This window comes from Lynx canadensis, chromosome F1, assembly GCF_007474595.2.
Source record: "Lynx canadensis isolate LIC74 chromosome F1, mLynCan4.pri.v2, whole genome shotgun sequence".
Taxonomy (NCBI): domain Eukaryota; kingdom Metazoa; phylum Chordata; class Mammalia; order Carnivora; family Felidae; genus Lynx; species Lynx canadensis.
Window position 1 is genome coordinate 31,102,079 of NC_044319.2, and position 21,241 is coordinate 31,123,319.

The 21,241-nt window shown below is 38.1% G+C and overlaps 1 protein-coding gene across 1 annotated transcript in view; it reads right to left on the reverse strand.

Annotated features, from left to right (window-relative positions):
- Positions 1-743: 743 nt before the first annotated feature.
- Positions 744-21,241, reverse strand: part of DTL (denticleless E3 ubiquitin protein ligase homolog) — a 41,097-nt gene continuing 20,599 nt past the window's right edge. Inside the window, exons 12-15 of the mRNA XM_030303089.2 lie at positions 16,198-16,287; positions 13,484-13,619; positions 3,226-4,058; positions 744-1,310 (exon numbers count right to left, since the gene is read on the reverse strand). Coding sequence (XP_030158949.1) covers positions 1,212-1,310; positions 3,226-4,058; positions 13,484-13,619; positions 16,198-16,287 — 1,158 coding nt within the window. The 3' untranslated portion in view covers positions 744-1,211. The remainder of the gene's footprint in view (positions 1,311-3,225; positions 4,059-13,483; positions 13,620-16,197; positions 16,288-21,241) is intronic.

Below are 21,241 nucleotides of genomic sequence, written 5' to 3' on the forward strand. Positions count from 1 at the left end.
TTCAATTCAAGATGATCGGCATGTAACTGTTGGTTAAAGGAGAAGATGCTCAAGATATTCTGTACACTATTAACTTAGAGTCAGTCTAAACATCTTCTACATTAAATATCTAGAGAAATTTCCATGACTTTTCAGCTCAGGGCTATTCTAGAGGGTCACTGTTTTTTGTTTTTTTCATATATATATACATGAAGAAAATCCAAAAAATCAAGTTAAAAAGCCAAGAGTTGTTTTTTAGGTTCTGGGTTTTCAGTTCACACCTATCTTCTTTTATAAAAGTATCAATCAGAGATGATTACTTTTTCTTAAAATCTGATGACTTATATTTTGAAAAACTTGCAGCCCCTAGAGAACTGAAGATGATTTCACACCCCAGCTTCCATGCAGGACTGTTGATTTTATAAGTATCTTTGTCTAGTAAGTGGCAAAACCATAACCTCTTATAGAACATGATGTTGGGTTGCTACATAGTAAATTGCTTAGTAAAAAATATAAGAGTCATAGTCTCATATGGGAGATATATTTGGGGGAAAAAGGCCAAGTAAAGGTTTCTAGTGTTGTTCTCCTAGTTTCTCCAAAGCGTTGACATTTATCACTGCTCTGAAAATAAAGATGATTTTAACTTAAGAAGACTGTATTTTAACACTGAATCAATATAAATGTACTTATCTGAACATCACATTTTTACACATACTAAAAACAAAACAAAACAAAAAAACCAAAAGTGTAGTGAAAAGATTATATAAATTTTAAATGAAATTATATTTGTTTGAGGCAGCACAGATCCAGGGGTCCCCAGCAGAAGACTTCTTCAGCACTTGGCCTTCACAGACAGGCCTCCTGCTGTGACCAGCAGATATTTTCCACTGTGTACCCACAGTCTCAGAGTAACAAGAGACAAGTCTTACTTTTTGCCTCTATGAGCTGGGATGTCATTATTGTAGAGAAGAGGCATAATTTAAAAAGTGAAGACTACTCATTCAAAATGTTACAGAGTGACAAACTTACTTTATGGAATTTAAACACAGCATTCACCCCAAGGAAGCTGCATATAAGCTTAGAACCAGAGTAGGTAAGCTTCAGAGTTGAAACGATTTTTCTCTGAAAATGAATGGTAGCTTTCTTAAAGATCAGAGTTACTGAATCAGTCTGTTGTATTTTTTGTCTTGTTTTAAGGGGCCAAAGTTCAGTTAACTCACTCAGATTAGAATCTATAATTCTGTTGACTGTTCGGGACTACAGTAGTCATCTTGAGATTTTCTATGGAAGTATGTACAGATTTTCCTCATGGAGCTGGGAGTAATAGTGACCTAGAAAAAGAAAGTTTAGATTTCAGAGATTTTCTAAGATAAAGTTCAGCTGTTACTTCAGCAAGTTATCAGTAAAGGGTATTTTAAGTTGGGATGCCTAGAAATTTGATTATTTAGTCAGCCAGCTTTCAAGTTCCAAATACTTTGAGGGCAATGTCTCTTTTGGCTGATTTGTACTGAATTTAATAAAAATTTAATAGATGTATGTAAGAATGGAAGGCATAGATTTTTCATGTGAACTGAAAATATTTACTAGTTAAACCTCCTGATAAGACCCAAAGGCTATAATAACCCTCCTCTTTGAAAGAAATTTGTAAATCACCTCCCCCCCCACCCAATTTACAAATGGGACAGGGATTCAAATGGCAGCTGCTACCCTTTTCTGAGGAAGTCTTATCATTATGCACATAAAGAAGAAAAACCTTCTAAAGAAACTTTAGCTTCAAAGATTGAAATTATAAAACCAGAAATACATGGGACTGGCACACTATTTTTAAAAGCCTTTATAATGTACACATTAGTGAAAACAATTTTTCACTGAAATTATTTTTCTGATAACACACAGCTGAGATCAGTTCTGGAAAAAAAGGATTTTGGTCAGGGGCAAAAAACAGATACAAACATAATTTTAGGAGAAGAAAGAAAAGATTCCTGATAGCTGTTTTTTTTCCCCATGTTCTGTAGCAAGATCTTGGTTGGATTCTGTGTTTTAAGTAATCTTTAAAATATTTCTAGTTTATTTTCCCTAAAATTATGGGACAGGCTTCAGGACAGTAGGATGGGGGATATGAACACTTATTAAACTAGAGCTGGCTTGAGGCTCTCCAGCTTTTAGATTGAATTTTAATCATTGTACCACCTTCTTAACACAGAGCAAGAACCACTATGAATCAGAGCAGAAACTTTGTGAACCTACCCCCACCCCCCACTTGCAAACTGATTACCTGAAGCTTTCTAGTCCCTCTGACCTGTGCCCATACTCACTCGATGCTCATAGCTACTTCTCCCTCCACCATTTCAATAGGTCATTTGCTTTTTAAGGTTCACAAACCTATTTCTGCCAGCAATATGTGTTTTTGAAATTATTTAACTTCAATATTGTGTCAGTCAATGAAAACAGTAGTCCTAAAAAGATAAGTGAAACTAACTTGAATGTTTAAAAAGTATAGATATAGATGAATTGCCAAAAATACTGGTGTGAGCAAGGTGACGGTAAAAAAATGGGGGGAAAATCATAAAAATCTGGAAGGATTCTGCATTTAAATTGCTTTAAGTATCTAAGTTTCACTGTATTTGAAATAATCATAAACCATAATGACCAAACTGGAAATCTATTCATGGATGTTGGTAACTTGCCCGTGAATGTCAGTTTTATCTATAAAAAGGGGAGGGAACCTATAAAAAGTGGTTGCCAGGGGCTGGCGAATGGGGAAAAGAAAAAAAAACAAAAAACGCAGGGGTTGGGTGGGGAGGGAATAATGCCAAACAAAGAAGAGGGAAGATATTTTTGAATTGATATATTAGAGCATGATGAAGGCTTTGAGGAAACAGACACCAGGGCTGAGTGGTATGGACCTTCACGGAAGGGATTTTAATGGGAGTAAATCGGGTTGCTAGATAATGAAATACAGCAACACCTAGTTACATTTGAATTTCAAACAAATAACCTTTTAGTATAAAGAATTTTTAGTATAAATATGTCCCACGCAATATTTGTCCTGAATTTTTATGTGCTAAATCTGGCAACCCTAGGTATAAATAGATTTACTGAAAAAAAAAAAAAAAAAAAAAAAAAAAAAAAAAATCCTGACTTCTGAGAAGGGATTTGTGCTTGACCTCCTCAAGTTAGAGAATCTATGTTCTCACTGGCTCCTTTCAAGTTAGGAAATGCATCTTCCCACCACTGCCGACTTACCGGGCCTGGAGAAGTCTTTCCACTCTGTCTCCTAGAATTGGGGGTCTGGGAGGATGGACTTCGGGGAGATGAATTCTCAGCCTTCCGTTTGGCCGCCATGGCCAATAACCAGTTTTTATTCTCCGGGGAGCTATTCTCTTTGCCTACCACCTCAGACCCTTCTCCACAAGATCCCAAAGGAAGAGGTAGTGTTCCGCAGCTTTCTGAAGCATAAGGACTGGCGGGAGAAGGAGGCTCTGAGATACTCATACTAGCTCCTTCAATCTTGCTTGGTTTGGGAGGACCTAGAGAGTCCTTACCAAGGTCTTCCTGGCTACCAGCAAGGCAGCACAGATCCAAATGAAGCTTTTCAACTGGGTCATCAAGCTCAGTCACACAGTTGCAACTCTTCACACACTTCTGTTTCACACTCTCCAGACAACTTGAGTCCAGCCTCCTCTTGACTCGATTTCTGGACTCAGAGCAAGCCACTGCTTGGGATGATTTTAGGCTCACAGGAATGAGGGCTTTTCTTGGAGAAGTGATCTTGCTTTCAGAAGCAGGTGGCGTGATGGGTGGTGAGGAGGATGGTGTTCGGGTCATCCAGTTTCTAATGGACATCTTGAAAGACGAGGGTGGCTTGGGAGAGACCGAGGACACAGAGCCTCTTCTGCTGATGGGAGACCGGGCTTTGGCAGGAGGGGTTTTAATAGAGAATGTGGGAGTATTTGAAGGAAGAGGGAGGTCTCCTGCACAGCTTGGAGCACAAGCTGCTGATGATGGGGAAGAAATAGATGGACTGCTCTTTACTCTGGGGGCTTTGGCAGGAGTGCTCTGGCTACTTGTCACTGTTACTGAAAAAGAACAGAGGGTCACAAAAATCAGAAGAGAAAGCCATAGAAAATCCCTGAATTCTCACCAAGGAAAATTATAACTAACTTACTCATATAGGAATGGAGATTTCCCAGTGAGTCGATTACATAAATCACTTGATTCTTACCACACCCTTTCAGCATTTTCCTTCCCCTTTCCTAACTGCCAGCCTCCCAACCACTCTGTTGTAAAACATTTACTTGTAATAATCTAGAAAATATAGAAATATTAAAGGGAAAATTTTAAAGCATCCAGGTACACCACTTACAGCATTTTTTCTATACTTGTGCATGTGATATATACGTTATACACCTCAAATTTTTTCTATACAAAAGAGACCATAATGTATATACTATTCAGTAACCTGCTTCTTAGCATATAATGAACCTTCCCCACATTAATATAGATGTACATTATAATTTTTACTAGCTACCAAGTATTCTAAGGTAACAGCAAGACATTTAAGTTGTTAATGATATTTTGTTTTCACAAGTAAAGTTGCCATTACAATTCCTGTATATGCTTTGGAGCAATGTGAGGGCAGGAGGGCACTGAACAGTGGTTCCCAAACATAAGTGCACTGGTCTAAAATTTGGCACGACCATTTACTACTGACTTGAACACAACCCTTTACCTCCTCTGCTTCTGCTTCAGTTTCCATATCTGTGAAATGGAGAGCTTTTAATGTCCACAGGAAATAATCCCATCAATTGCTTGTTAAAGTTATTAGGCCTCACTTGGCTTTCCACCTTAATTTATAAATGGCTACTTTCCGCAAGTCAAAGAATGCCAAAGAATATTTCCAAAACCAAATGCTTGCTCTCAGTAAAGCAAGTCAGTGGACAGAACTCTTCTCTATGTGTCTTGTCCCTTGTTTACAAGCAATGGCAAGCCCTTGAGGAAAATTCTTATAAACTTCATGCTTCTTCCCACTTTGGCCCAGCCATAGACAGCTCTATTTTCTTACTTTCCTTCTGAGCTTTCTAGATTTCTGAAATAGTGTTCCTGTCTCTAGTAACAAGGAAAGGCCATCAATTATTTCTAAGTCACAAACTCTTTGAATTATAACTCTGATATTTAATTCAGTTTAATTACTGAATTGCATTTATATGCAACTGAATTTAGGATGAGCTGACATAAGACAATCACTAGAATACAGATTCACAAGCACTAATTTCAGTCATTTAGTTACCCTGTATGTTCTACCCTGTGCTTTTTACTCATCAAGCAGTTTTGCCTTGAGACAGAGAAATTCTACAAACTGACTTTTGCCTAAACTTTCCCCATCAACTATACGTTCAGAAATGGCCAAAGTGATACTGCTCTTTCAATTAAGATCATTTTACTGGAAAATCCCATTCTGGAGTAACGTGCTCCAGAAGGAGAGTTAGTGACAGGGACTGTCCCTGAAGCATCTGGTGATAGTTCTCATATTCTAGAGCTTGATTAGTCATTATTTCAGGAGGACAGAAACTTTTCATTTGTGTCACTCTTCAGCACAGATCAACAGTCACTGAACAGTCCCTACAGTTATTAATTCCACGAGAGTGGGCTGAAGGGTAGGGTTAAGGCAGAAAGTCCTAAAATAGCATGGGTCTTAGAACAGGCACATTCTAACACAGGATTAGGGGAGAAGGAAAAGCTGGGCCCTGGGCTAAGCAGGTATCTAAGTTTCTGATACCTGAGTAGCAGACATCTGAAGTGTTTATTACTAAGGGTCAGAGGGAGATCTGATGTGGTGGAAAGCTGGGGCATTTCTCTTCCTTTAGGATGTTAAATGGAGGAAGGAGTGGACCATGGGGTTTCAAAGAGAAGATTTTATTAACTTTGAAGGTTAACAAAACTCTGCACCAAATTTCAATCTTTTAAAAAAAATAGTAATAAGATTATTAAGATAATAAAATTTCATGGTAAAAAAAATTCAGTTTCAAAGGGAAATTAAGCGAAAAGTAAAAAGCCCTCTTTTCAACCTCATTTTACTCGTGTGCATCCCACAATTTTCTAGATGCCTATTACCACACAAAGGTATATCAGATCTTAAAAACCCAACAATGGATTATTACACAAACACACACCACATACACACATTCTGCAATTTCTTCTTTTCTCTAAACAGTGTTTTTTCTATCTCTATAAACTTAGACACACTGCATTCTTTTTAACAGCTACACAGTATGTCACTATATGGTCCCTCGATTTAAATATAACATGGCCGGTAGTACATCATCTACTGAATCCCCATTGACCCGAAGCACTGTGTGTGATCTGAGGACACGGTATCACAGACTGCATTACTGCCCTAAGGGCCTCCTGCAAGTCAGTTCTTTTGAGGAATTATAGAAAGCTTACTAATAATCAGTCACTTTGCAGCTTCTTTCTGTATAAGAGTTTGCCATTTGGCCTCAGCCTACCTTTCCAGTCATATCATGTACTGCTACTTTAGGATCCTGTTACAGGAGACTACTCACTGCTTCCTGAACAAGCTGTGCACTGTCACATCTCTGTCTTTGTTCATGTGGCTTTCTTGCCAAGTCTGCCCCTTCTTGGCCAGGTAAAAATTCTCCTCATGTTTCAGGCTCTGATGACAGCCGTTAACTTCATTGTGAAGATTTCACAAACTTCTTTCCTCCTCTCCCACAGGAAGTAGGCTCCTTTTGTTTATACAGCTAAGAGAAATGTTTACAATGTACTACAGGGCTTTTGTATCTGCCTCCTGGACTAGACCGTGAGCACCTAGAAGGCAGGTGATGATGATTTACTCATTTTTAGGTCTAGGGCCCCTGTAGTACCCAGCAAAGAATTATTAAACAATGTTTGTGAAGTTTCATTACTGCTGAGAGGGATGACAGTGAGGTTCCATGCATCAAAAAACAGACTCTGTAAGCATTCTGCAGACTTGCAAGACTATGGCAAGCACATGAGATAGTACAGGTAAGGTTTCCTTCTCTTGAAGATAAGGACAATCATCTTTGTCACTCAATAATGCCTAGACCAGAGGTTCTCAATCCTGGCTGCATACCAGAATTACTTGGAGCTTTGTAAGAATACAGGTACTTGGCCCCCACCCCAGACCTACTGAATAATCTCTGGGGACACACAAACTTTTAAAAAGCTCCACAACTGGTTAAGATGCACAGCCAGGGTTGAGAACCATTTGCCTTGACAGTACTGAGATCGCTGGCTGAAACAGTGACACAATAGTAAGCGATAGAGCAGGTGCTGGCTGGGAAAAGTAGGGCAGAGGGAAAAGGCGCTGTGCCTCGGGTTTAAAGCCTTCTAGTTGGTGTGTTAAGAGGGCCAGAAGAGAAGATACGAAGCCCAGGACAACAGTGAAGGACTGGGGTGGCAATTAGAAGGTTGGGAAAGCAGAGGACCATCATTTTCAAACTGGTAGTGTGATTAACAGCAGCCACTCTGTTGCTGGAAGCTGGATTACAGGGCTGAATAGCCAATGTGCCAACCTTTGGCATTCAAGTGGGGTTGATTTTCTTTAGTGCTCTTCAGAGTAACTCTAGCAGCACCCTGAATGGAGAAATCTTGGTTGGGTCTTAACTTGAACTATGCTTTCCTATGTTGGGTTTTAAAGGAGGCAGTACTGGAGAGTGCTTCCAAGCATGCACTCTAAATGTTTATTTATTTTTTAAGAAATGGAGAGACAGAGTGTGGGTGAGGAAAGGTCAGAGAGAGAGAGGGAGATAAGGAATCTGAAGCAGGCTCCAGGCTCTGAGCTGTCAGCACAGACCAAGCACGCACTCTAAAACCAGACTGCAAGTGTTTGAAGTCTGGTTCTACTACAAACTTCACAGCTGTGCGGGATCTTAGGCGAACCTAACTTCCTTGAGCTTTAGTTTCGGCTGTTTGGGAAACTAAGTAAGATAATCCAAGTGGGTCTTTAGACTGTCTATGCTCATATTCAATAATGGCTGAATGTGGTCGCTATTATTATGGTCCAAACTTGGTCAACATGTATAACTCTTTTTGTGACTTGGCTTCCAAAACCAAGAATAATTAATGATACACTAAAAATAATTAAAAGCAACTTCACTTTTCATTAATACTCTTAAAATGGTTACAGCAATTAACATAGAAATGCCACCTCTGGGAATCTATTTTAATGGGATGAGGGAACCCTAAATTCAGAAAAAAGTTTCACAAAATTTTGGAAACAAAATGTCCAACTACGAGAGAATAGCTAGATAAACTGTGGAACATTTACTCAGTGGACTATTTTAAATATTTTGCTAAAAAGATAACACAGAAAGTGCTTAGAACATCATGTTCAGGGAAGACATCCCCAAGAAATCCAAATGTATTTACAGTATAAACATGATTCTATTAATAAGAATCTCTGTGGAAAAGGAGGAAAATCTCAAAAATAAGTTAAAATGTTAATTAAAATTATTTGTGAGTGGTAGAAACACTGATGGCTTTTTACTCACATGATTCTTCTCTTTTTTGTTTTCCCAAATTAGGGATAGATAAGTAAATATAAAGACAAGGCAGGTGATAAACACCTATGTTCACGGATCACAAAAGTTAACACATCTTTAAGATGGCAGTATTCCTCAAACTGAACTATAGATTTGATATAATGCCTATCAAAATCTCAGGGAACTATTTTGTAGAAATTGACAAGCTGGTTCTAGTATCTGTATAGAAATACAAGTGACCAAGAATAACCAAAATAATCTTGAAAAAGAAGAAAATTGGGGGACCCAGAGTTTCCAATTTCAAAAACTTGCTACAAAGCTATAGTAATCAAGACAATGTAGTATCAGCCTAAGGATAGACATATACATCAATGGAACAGAATGAGAATCTAGAAATAAATCCTTACATTTATGGTCAATTGATTTTTGGCAAGGGTATGAAAATAATTTAATGGAGTAAAGAATAGTCTCTGTTAAAAATGATACTGAGAGGGGCGCCTGGGTGGCTCAGTCGGTTAAGCGTCCGACTTCAGCTCAGGTCACGATCTCGCGGTCCGTGAGTTCGAGCCCGGCATCGGGCTCTGGGCTGATGGCTCAGAGCCTGGAGCTTGCTTCTGATTCTGTGTCTCCCTCTCTCTCTGCCCCTCCCCCGTCCATGCTCTGTCTCTCTCTGTCTCAAAAATAAATAAAAAACGTTAAAGAAATAAAAAAAAAAAAAAAAGATACTGAGAAACCTGGATATCCATGTATAAAAGAATGAATTTAGATCCTTATCTTACATCGTACACAAAAATAAACACAAAATGGGCCAGATGGCTTAAAACTAAAAATCTCTTTGTGACCTTGGGTTAAGAAATGGTTTCTTAGATACAACATCAAAAGCACAAATTGACAAAGGATAAAACAGGTAAGTTGGATTTCATCAGAATTAGAAAATTTTGTGTCAAAGGACATCATTAGGGAAGTAAAAAGACAACCTACAGAATAAGGGAATATTTGCAAATCGTTATATGACAAAGGGCTTATATCCAGAGTATATAAAGAACACTTACAACTCAACATTAAAAAGACAAATAGTCCAATTAAAATTTGGGCAAAAGATGTGCAGAGGCATTTCTCCAAAGAAAATATACAAATGGCAAATAATAAGCACAGGAAAAAATGCTCAATATTGTTAGCCATTAGGGAAATTCAAATCTAAACCACAATGGATACCACTTCACATTCACTAGGAGGGCTGTAATTAATTAGACAATAACAAGTGCTGATAAAGATATAGGGAAATTGGAACCCTCATTTTGGATAATGAAAATATTCCAGAATGAGATTGTGTTGATGACTGTCTAACTCAATATACTAAAGGCCACTGCACTGTATACTTTAAATGGGTGGACTTATGGTAGGTAAATACATCTTGACAAGTCTCTTAAAAAAAAAAAAAAAAAAAAAGAGCCTCAAAGGGGAAAAAAAGTTCATGAAATAAAAAGTAATAGCAGTTTACTATCTAACTCCCTTCTGAATAGAAAAAAACCAAAAACAAAAAGCTAACTCCTGTTCAAACCAAAATTATGATCCTGTATTGGGAAGATAGGGGAATGCGGAGCATGCAGAGGCTTGGTAATGGTGGGGACACAGAGAGCGAAATCCTCATCTCACAAAGTGAGACGTCAGTAGATAAAGTTGAAAACAAAAGAAAACAGAAATCAAAAGAAACAGAAATGCACAAATACTATTCAGAGATATAGACACACATATCAAAGAATCAGCTAGAAGATTTGAGAGTGGCTGTCCCTGAGAAAAGGGAACTATGGGGCAGGGCATCTAGGGACTGTTTATCTCGTTCACTGTTGAAGGACTCGCTGGCTTTTTAAACTTATATAATACTAATAAAAGAAAAATTTTTTTAAAGAGAGGAAACACCAAACACTAAAAAATAAAGGCATCAAAGGCTTTACTAAAGCAGACCTACAAGTAAAAGACCCTCCCCTGGAATCCAGTTCTGCTTATAGCATCTTTTAAGAGACTAAAGAACTAAGTCATTAGAAAAATGGGCATATATTCGGTCTCATCTTCAATTCCCCATTAGCTTAGGCCTCGATGGTTAACGTAAAATGAATCTTTAAGCTTAAATTTCCAGCTTATTACTATATATCTGTTGATAACATGAGAATCCCCTCTGGCTGGTCCAGTGCTTGGAAGAGTTTTGCTCTTGGTGCACTATCACTCTCTTCAATACTGTCTCTGTCAATTCATGGTTATTACAAAATCCACATACATGGTCTTTCCAATGCCCTGGTTTCTATAGCCTTGTCCTTTAATTCACTCAAGCCACTTACTCCTTGACCTTATTACTACCAATCTGCAAATCCTGTTATCTCAGTTTCAACCACCACCTATATTACAGTTCACTTTAGTGATCAATCTCCAAAATCCCTCATCTCTAGGGGATCCTCAATTCATTTATCTTCCCACTTTGACACTATCCCCCAGTGCCACTATATGCTCACTTCCTTCCTTACCCAGTTTAAATCCTGCAGTCAACCATTACAACCATCCTCTCATATCTACCCTCAACTTCCTTGGCCCTCCTCTCACTTTACACTTGTGGATTTAAACCACACCTCTGGTTAAATGCAACTCCGCACCTATAGTGTATCTGTACCTGGGCAGCAGACAACCATTAGACACTGCTCACTTGCAATTCATGACCACTAGCCTCAAGTTGACCCATTGCCCAACAACCGTGTTTCCCTGGTCCACTTTCTCTTCTTTTCTCTGCGTGACTATTTCAGACTCACTTATCTCTCCTCAAATCTCAACCACTTCCTCCCTTACCCTTATTTTCAGTTGATGATCCTGATTCCTATCTTACTAAGAAAATAGAAGCTATCAACTTCCATAGGTTCTGACCTACCTTCACTGTGCCTGTATGTTCCACCTTCTCTCTAATTATTATGGATGAACTATCCACACTCTTAGCAAAGTCCTACCCTTCTACTTGTGAATTCGATACCATCCCTTCACACTTACTTGAGAACACTGCTCTAGTAAATTTCCCTGCATCAAGTTTCTCTCTCTATAGGATCCTTCCAATCACATACAAAATGCTATACTGCTTAAATAAAAATTTTTTTAAACATTTACTTTTGAGAGACAGAGTGCAAGCAAGAGTGGGGGAGAGGGGGAGGGACAGAGAGAGAGAGAGAGAGAGAGAATGAATCTTAACCAGACTCTTCACTGTCAGCACAGAGCCCAACATGGGGCTTGAACTCACGGAGTGTGAGATCATGACCTGGGCCAAAGTCCGACGCTTAACTGACCGAGCCACCCAGGTACTCCAAAATGCTATATTCCTATTAAAACAAAACAGAAACAAATGCTGCTTCTTCCTTCAGCCACCACTTTATTTCTCTCCTTTCCTTTCTAGCAAAACTCCTTGATAGAGCCTTCTATACTTGTAGTCTCCAAGTTCTCTTCTCTGATCCTCCTGAACATCCATCAGACCATGACACTCCACCAAAATTGCTCTCATGGAAGTCACCAAATAATCCCCACACTGCCAAATCCAAAGGTCATTTCAGTCCTTGTCTTACGTGGAATGCTAAAAACATTTGACCAAATGGATCCCCCTCTCCATTACTTACTTGGGTCCCAAAATACAGTACTCTCCTGGTTTCTTCTCTAACTTCTCTGGTTGTGTCTGTTTCTTCACCTCTCTAATCTCTAAACATTGGGGTGTTCCAAGGCTCAGACCCCAGACCTATTCTCTACCTTAGCTATAGCTTCCTTGCTCTATGATGATGGACCCCAAATGTATAGCTTTAGCCCCAAACTGCAAAATTAACATCTAACTGCCTCTCTGACATCTCCATTTGAATGTCTAATAATCACATCAAACAACATATCCAAAGGGAACTTCCGCTATTCCCTCCCAAACCTGTTCCTTCTGCAGTGATTCCTGTTTAGGTCAATGGCAATTCCATTCTTCTAGTTTTACAAGCCCTAAGCTCTGAAGTCATCCTTAGTAATTCTCCCTTACATCCCACATCTGATTCCACACCATGTTCTGTTGGCTCCACCTTGTACATATATCCAGAATTTGAAGACTTCTTACCATATCTTTTGCTACCCCTCTGTCCAAGTCACCATCATGGCTTCCTGGATTATTTCAAAACGACATTAAAATTAGCTTCCAGCTTTTATACTGCTCCCTTTACAATTTGTTTTCAACACAGGAGTAAGAATGATCAAGCAAAGTCAGATCATGATACTCGTCTATTTAAAACCCTGCAATAACTTTTTGTCTGTCAGAATAAAAGCCAAATTGTAGAAGAACCTCATTTCCCATTACTATTCCCCTCCCTCTCCTTAGCTTGCACCAGCCACAGGGGCTATAGCCATATTAGCCCCTTCAAGGAACAAAAAAATATGTCAGGCCTGCTCCTACTTTAGGGCTTTTGCACTTGTCTGCCTGGAATATTCTTCAAAATGTCCACGTGGCTCACTACTTCACTTCTTTTACTCAAATGTCATCTAAACATTTAGACCTCCCTGGGCACCTAATTTCCCAGTGTTCTTTTTTTTTTCTCAAGTACTCATGATTTGACATAGTACATATTTTACTTTAACTTGTTTCTATGCCGCTCATACTAATCTGTAAGCTTCGTTTATGTCTTTGGGTTTTTTGATTCTTTTGTTCATTGCTAAATCTCCAGCAACTCAGAACAGTGCCTAGCACATAGTAAATGTTCAATAAAAATTTTGAAAATAAATCCACCACTGGATTCCAGTGCTTCGTATAGATGATAAACATAGCAGTGCTCAGAAAATATGTATTGAAAAGAATGAATGTCAAAAAGATGGTGCTTTCCTTTAAAAATATACCAAGACAAGATGAAATCTAGCTTATCACTCTGTACTGTAAAATGAAACCAATTAAACCATGAACAACTTAGAAAAATGCATGGGATCCTTACCTAGGTCAGCTCTCGCCTCTTTTTTCTTCTGAGATGCCCAACCCACTATGGAGAGCTTATCTCCTCCTGATTTCTCCTCTAAGCCTCTATTCAAACGCCAGATTTTCAGTGTATTGTCATCAGAGCAGGTAGCAATCTAGTGAGAACCAGGAAGGGAGTCAAGAAGTTTCAATCAAAGACTTACAACAAAGGAAAAATTTTGTAGATCTTAAGGACTCATAAGGAGAATTATTCTGTCTGACACACCAGGATATAGAAAATGATATCTGAAAAATCATATACTTCCATTCTTTGCTTTCAGGAATCACTCCAGATTTCCAAAGGACTCTCTATAGTTTCTTAATAATTCTGCTGGTATGTCTTTCATTACCAGTCATTTATTACCTGACCTAATGCCTTACTATAAAACCAAGTTCATTTCATTTTTGCCTTAAAAACTTGGGCTAGTCATTATCTTTATAACTTTCTATAGAACTATGACATATATACTTATAATACCTTTTTTACTCTCCCTCTTAAATGATGAACCAGTACATGTCACCATTCAATTTCTACCACTTTCTTCTGAATTATACATGATCTGGCTTACTGCTAAAGTAATGGGATCATTTCCAAGATCAGGCTTAGTTCATGACTCTAGGAAGCTGTGACAAGTAGAATGAAACCATTCCTTTGAGATTCTTTTTAAATAGGTAAAGGAGCGATCTGGGAAAACAACAAGTTCACTAGGCTGAAAGAAGTTAAAAATAACCTTTGCCCCTTTAAAAATATCTGACCATTCCCGATCTTGGTCCCAGCCTTTTATGGCAGAGAAAGTCCAGCCTGAAGAGCTTGTGGCAAATGGCCACTGGTACCAGAGCTGTTCCCCAGCATTTGTTTATATAATTTCTCTATTTCAGTCACTAAAGAGAGAGAAAAAAAGAACACACGTTCTCTTAAGTCTTGGCCCCCAAGAGACTGGCAGCTTTTTCCTTTCCTTACTGGGAGGCCAAAAGAAGACACACATATTTAACTGCTCAACAAGAAATGCCTGGAATCCCCAGTTACTCTATGGTCTATTAATAAGAGTTATTAGCTCCAGAGCACCTACTGTGCATCTGACAATTTACATTTTTTAACTTGTTTAATACTCACAATGTAAAAAACCTTGAACTCAAATAACCTCATCTGCAGATTAGAATAAAGTTGATCGCCCAATGTCACCACAATTAAGTGGCAAAGCTAGAACTGAAATATTATGTTTTTCCAATTTCAGAGGCTTTTGTTTTTATACCATACTTACCTTCCTAACTCTAGGCTGGGAGCAAAATTATTTTATTTTATTTTAATGTTTATTTACTTTTGAGAGACAGAGAGAGACAGAGCATGAGCAGGGGAGGGGAAGAGAGGGAGAGGGAGGCACAGAATCCAAAGCAGGCTCCAGGCTCTGAGCTGTCAGCACAGAGCCCAACGTGGGGCTTGAACCCAAGAGCCGTGAGATCATGACCTGAGCCAAAGTCGGACACTCGGACACTTAACCGACTGAGCCACCCAGGTGCCCCTGGGAGCAAAATTATTTAAAAAAAACTTTTAAAAGGGTAGTCACTTGATGAGTATAGGTAAACAGCCCTGTCATTTCCTAGGAGTCTTTCCTGTGCATATACATGAGGACAATATATTGTGGTTGAAAAAAGATGACATAAATAACTGAAAAATTAAAAAACTATCCCAATTCTACAAAATAGAAAATATGTTAAAAGCAGATATTTCACTGGAAGTTACATGGAATCTCAGAAGGAAAATGTCATTGGGATATAATTATTGGTGATTAAAGCGATTAAGTTAAAAAAAAAAAAAAAAGGCCTATCACGAGGCTGACCACAGAAATGGTTATATAGGGATACAGAAATAAAAAGAAACCCACAGCAGTACTGGAAAGCTAGCAGAGATGCCTTGAGTAGAGCAGACCATAAAAAGTTTCTGGAAGATAAAAAACAGATGGGAACAAAACCTCAAAACTTCATGCATGAAAGGGGAGATCTCCACAGAAGTGAGATTTCTTGTAAATCCCAATAACCCAAAGACCAGGGGAAGTAGAGGCCAGGAGAGTGACTGGAACTTGGGCCGCTATTGTATGAAAGCCCTACATGTACATAAAGATTATGATTATGTTTCTGGTCTTTCTACATTTCAGGATTTTGTTTTTAAGTATTACTGTTAATTTTTTTTTTAAGTGAGAAATGTCTAAAACATTTTAGAGCTACTTATGTAGTTTTGCCATAGATAACCTAGCACATTAAGACTTCACAGCAAGCATTGTTTAGGCATGTGAACACTAAATTGGATTGTGAAGAACAGTCGAGATGTTACCTTTAATATGTCACATTGATAATATGTAGATAGTTAATAAAACTAGTTTTTTCACCTTAAAATTTTCTTTTTACTTTAGAGTTTCGGATAAAATTTAATTACGTTAAAAACTTAATTCTACGCTTAGGAAAACAATGACTTCCAAGGAATCAAGAAATCCATTCTTATTCTTTAGTGTAAGTTTCTCTACTGGTAGAGAAAAGTAGAATGTGTATGATTAATGCTGACATAGATCCTGGATGGCCTCTAGTTCTTTCGATCTCTACTTAAACATTGAAGTCTGTATAACACTCAAAATAACCTTGGGAAAATCTACAAATCTGTGATCCACTTTTTAAATCAACTACAGAGATTTATTTACAAACCTTTGTGAAGTCTGATGGACACCAGCACACAGATGTGACCTCTTGAGAGTGACCCTGGAGTACCGTAGGAGGATGCCAGGGTGTGGAGACCTATTACACCATCAAAAAAAGAAAAAAACAAGTCAGCAGAGCAGTGCTAGGTCTCCCAGATAGAGCCTTTGAATCTCTCCATATTTGTGCCTTAGATAGCTTTGTTACCAAACGTCTCTTAAGTATGCCTAGTTATAGCTCAGAAAAGAGTTCCAATGGGCAAAATATTTCTGCCACCGATCTGAGAAAACAGATATGAACTCAGATACCAGGACAGGACTACCTAACTATCTATATATATTTTGACTAAAATTCAAGAATGACATTTTCCCTCACTTCTTAGCTGGTAACTTTCTGCAAGGATGGGGTTCAGCTGCTAGGTAGTGTGCATTTCAAGGGAGCCCTGTTTTTACATAGCCTAGGCATTTTCAGATCTTCTCTAATCAGTGACTTCTGGGAATACTGCATTAACTAAACCCTGAAGGCATCTCAGACATACTACCAGTTCTCCTGCAACAAGAGGACAGTCTTTCATCCAAAAGACTCACTGATTTTTACCAAAGTCATCCCTTCATTTTGAAGGACTATAAACCATATACTTTTACATGGCACTTTGGTATCCTTTTTGTAAAAAAAGAATCTTTTACAATTTCATTTTGGTTAATTTGATTAAAGAACTCTTGAATTTTCAGTTAAGTTCTGCTATATTTTAATGAATCAAGGGTCATATTATACAGTATAACACACATGACTAAGGATCAGATTCCCCCCCTCACTGGATGCCATTAGTGATCTGCATTTGACAGTTGATTCATTCGAGAGCTGTCAATCCCTTTCAGAGGCCATGGGAATTAATCAGTACAATATGGCACAAACTCATTTAACTATTATTAGCACATGTGTTTGAAAAAGAGAAATTATTCCCTTTTCATTTTCCCAAGGCTCTGAATCATTGTTCATCTGTATGAAGAAAGTGGAGGCGACTCTGGAAAGAATATTTGCAAGAATGACTAAGTAAACTTAATAGATTTCCTTCAATTGTAGTGAAGATATTCAACACACTGATTCATAAGGTTCTCCAACTCAATCATCACTACTCCTCTCTTGGGTTAAATGGCACAGGTAATGATTCAAAAAGCAAAAGAAGAGAAAGAACAGAGTCTAATTTGCCTTGCTGGGTTAATTACAGTTTCACAGAAAAAGCTTTTTCCTGAGTATTAACAAAAAGGATCTCACTTTCTGCCTTCTACAATGGCACAGAGAGCAATAACTCATTCTCTCACAAGGTAGCATATTTTAGAAAAGACTTTTATTTCAGGAGTCACAGAAATTCTCCATCCTTCTCTCTTTGGGATGGCCCCAGCCCGTTAAGTTTCTCTTCACCCAAGGCTCAAGCAGGATGGGTAGCAGCAAATTAAAAGGGAGAGAAAACCCTAATGTTCTTTTGACCCTCCCTGGTAGGAACACATTACTCTACTGCATTGGTTTACTCTGCTTATGGCCTCTAGCTTGTCATTTCATGATACTGGCTCTTCTTCAATTTCCTAGGCATTATAATACCTAAGGAAACCTAAACGTGCATACAAAGGATTAAAATAAATTAAAAAACAAACAAATATCCGCCAATAGAATCCATGTACATTTTTGCATTTACCTATAGGATCTAAGAGAAAAAACAAAAGATCCCTTGGAAAAACTTTTTACAAACTGATAAGATAGGAATAATAATGACAATAAAAGTCAGCATTTGTTGAGCCAGGCACTTTACATAGCTTCAAACGTGGGGGGAGAAGGTTCCTCCAAAAGTTAAACATAGAATTAATTACTAGACGACCCAGCACTTATATTCTTATACACACAGAAGAGCTGAAAATGTATGTTCAAACACTTGTAGATGAACGCTCATAGGTGCTTTATTCATAAAGCCAAAAAAGTGAAATAATTCAAATATCTACCAACTAATAAAGGCATAAGTAAAATGTGGTCAATACATACAGTGAATACTCAGCCATAAAAAGGAATGGAGTACTGATACCTGCAACAACATGATGAATCTTGAAAACACTGTGTGACTCTATGTGTAGGATATGTCCAGAAGAGGCAAAACCATAGACAGAACAGAGGTTAGTGCTTGCCAGAGGCTGAAGGCAGGGAAGAACAGAGAGCAACTCTTATTAAAAGGTATAGTGTTTCGTTTTGGAGTAATGAAAACATATGGGAATGAAATAGTGATGGTGGCTGCACAATATTGTGATTATACTCAAAATCCCTGAACTGTACATTGACAAATGACTAAAATGATGAACCTTATATTCTATGAATTCTATCTCAACAAAAAAAAAGTGGAGAGAAGGACATGAGGTAGGCTGAAATTAGAGGTACTGTCCAGCAAGTTTATCTGAATGGTAGTTACAAGTGCTTTCGCAGTTTAGGACTATACTAGCGTGGTATAGTACCCTTGCTGACTACTTGGAGATAAAATGTCCTCTGGTGAAGCTCAAGTTGTTTTTAAATCCTTCCTTTTTATTCAAGTAAGTTTTTATTTATGGTCACTTCATTTTTATAAAACATTACTGTCTTTACATGATTTCATTTTTTTAAAGCCTCTCTCTATTTTTAAGTAGGAAGAGGAAACTAAGTCAAAGAGACATTTACACCTGTGCATCCTGGAGAGGGTCAAACCATGGAAAACTGCCCTCTCTTACATATTCTAGCTGTTATACAGACTTTGCCTCAAGGCAAGAAGAGTCCCCGTGGTAAAACTCCTGGAACTATAAACGCAACAGGTAGAAAGAACTGGCTCTAAGCTATGCATGTAATAAACATTTTGTATCCTTAAACGTGCAAAAAAGATGAGCACCTTTCCCCCCAAAATCTCCTTACTATGCCCAGTGAGAAACCAAATCTCATCTTTATTTCTGCCATGAGATCATTTACACTTCCTAAAGTGTCAGGCTCAATGTTTCGCCAGTCAGCGGTAGAATTGACTGTGCCAAATGAGTTTATTTATAACCACTTCAATACTATTCAGCGGCTATAACAGAAATGAACCAGGAAAAGGAGGTGAGGGATAAGAAATTAAAAAGAAAAAAATATATTAACTGTATTTTGAAGTCTTGGGCATCAGTATCAGAGAGCCTAACTATATTATATCTCCCCTTTGCTGAGCAGTGGTAAAGATTAGAAGGCTATTCTCTTCTGTCTTAAGATTTGAAACTCCTTTATTTCACTGTTTTCTTGTGCCCATGAGCTTTTTAACATAGGAAAAATCCCAACACTTGAAGGAATTCTGACTGCTGGAAACACAGCAGAGCTATAAGATAACCTAACAGCCTGGATACTCAGCTTGCATGGAATGGTTTTAAACTACACCCCCACCTTATTTTTTAATCATGGAAAAGAGAAACTGAGCCACGTCACTAGGCAAATTCAATTTTAGGAGCAGTGAGCTTGCCAGGATCTCAAATATCAGAGCCTGCACATTGAGTTATGTGTGGACAGGCAGGAGAACATCATGTCTGAACCACATCATTCAGCACTGACATGTGACCCTGCCTAGGAATTTAGAAAGGGTCACCCATGTATGTGATAGCCACTGAGTAGACATCTGAAAATGGGTTACTAACAACAGCCAAGTACCTTTACTGCATGTCTCTAAAGAAACTATACCTCCACCCTTATTCCCTGAAACGAAACAAAACAGTTTGTGTACTAAAGGAAATAGAATTGACAATAAAATATATCTGTAAACACATACACCCATGTATAATATACAATTATATGCATAATTACATATATGTAATAAAAAACTTATTTTAAAAGATTTTTAATAACGATCAGTGCATTAAGTATTTTTTGCATAATCTTTTATTATGCTTTTTTGTACGTGTAATTTTCTTTTAAAGAATTAAAAAACTTAAAAAGATACAGACTTTGGTAGGAATAAAATCTTCCTGCTAAGTTGGAAGTCAAATAGAAAAAGGAATGGAGACAAGATAGTGAGAGAAGGAGAAAGGGAAAACAAAAAGAAAAATAAGCATTAAGACCAAATTTGAAACTCAAAATATTAGAAGAAAGCATTAGTGTTGCTAACCTATATCATCAAAGTTTAAAACTCGTATCAGAAAATTTTATAGACAAGAAACTAAGTAAAAACTCTTATGAATCAGGGTCTCAAGCATATATTTTACAAGCAAATTTTCATTTAAAAATACAATAAGTAGGGGTGCCTGGGGGGCTTGGTCGGTTAAGCGTCCAACTTTGGCTCAGGTCATGATCTCACAGCTTGTGAGTTCAACCCTGCTTTGGGCTCTGTGCTGACAGCTCAGAGCCTGGCGCCTGCTTCAGATTCTGTGTTTCCGTCTCTCTCCCCGCCTCCCCTGCTCATGCTCTGTCTCTCAAAAATCAATAAACATTAAAAAAAATAAAAATACAATAAATAAAAAAAAGAAACGTGCTTGTAGGAAAAGAGGCAAGTACAACACAAAAGCAACTTGGATAGAACAACGTCTCCACCATGTGACCATCTAGGATATTGTGACTAAAAACTCTTAAGGTAGTGTTGCATTTTTGTACTTCTAGGTATTCAGAGAAATCATTTTTTAGTGTGTCCCCCAGGACCAGATGAAATTAAGCTGAAGAATTATCCTTCATACCTGACAGATTCTACCCTCTCCTAAGCCAACATTAAAGATATGACTTCCGGGGCGCCTGGGTGGCTCAGTCGGTTAAGCAGCCGACTTCGGCTCAGGTCATGATCTCGCAGTCTGTGAGTTCGAGCCCCGCATCGGGCTCTGTGCTGACAGCTCAGAGCCTGGAGCCTGTTTCGGATTCTGTGTCTCCCTCTCTCTGACCCTCCCCTGTTCATGCTCTGTCTCTCACTGTCTCAAAAATAAATAAAACGTTAAAAAAAAATTAAAAAAAAAAAAAAAAAAAGATACGACTTCCTACAGGTTGGCAGGACTTACGAATGATGTAATTGCCTCCTAAGAAGGGATTTGATAACATTGAATCT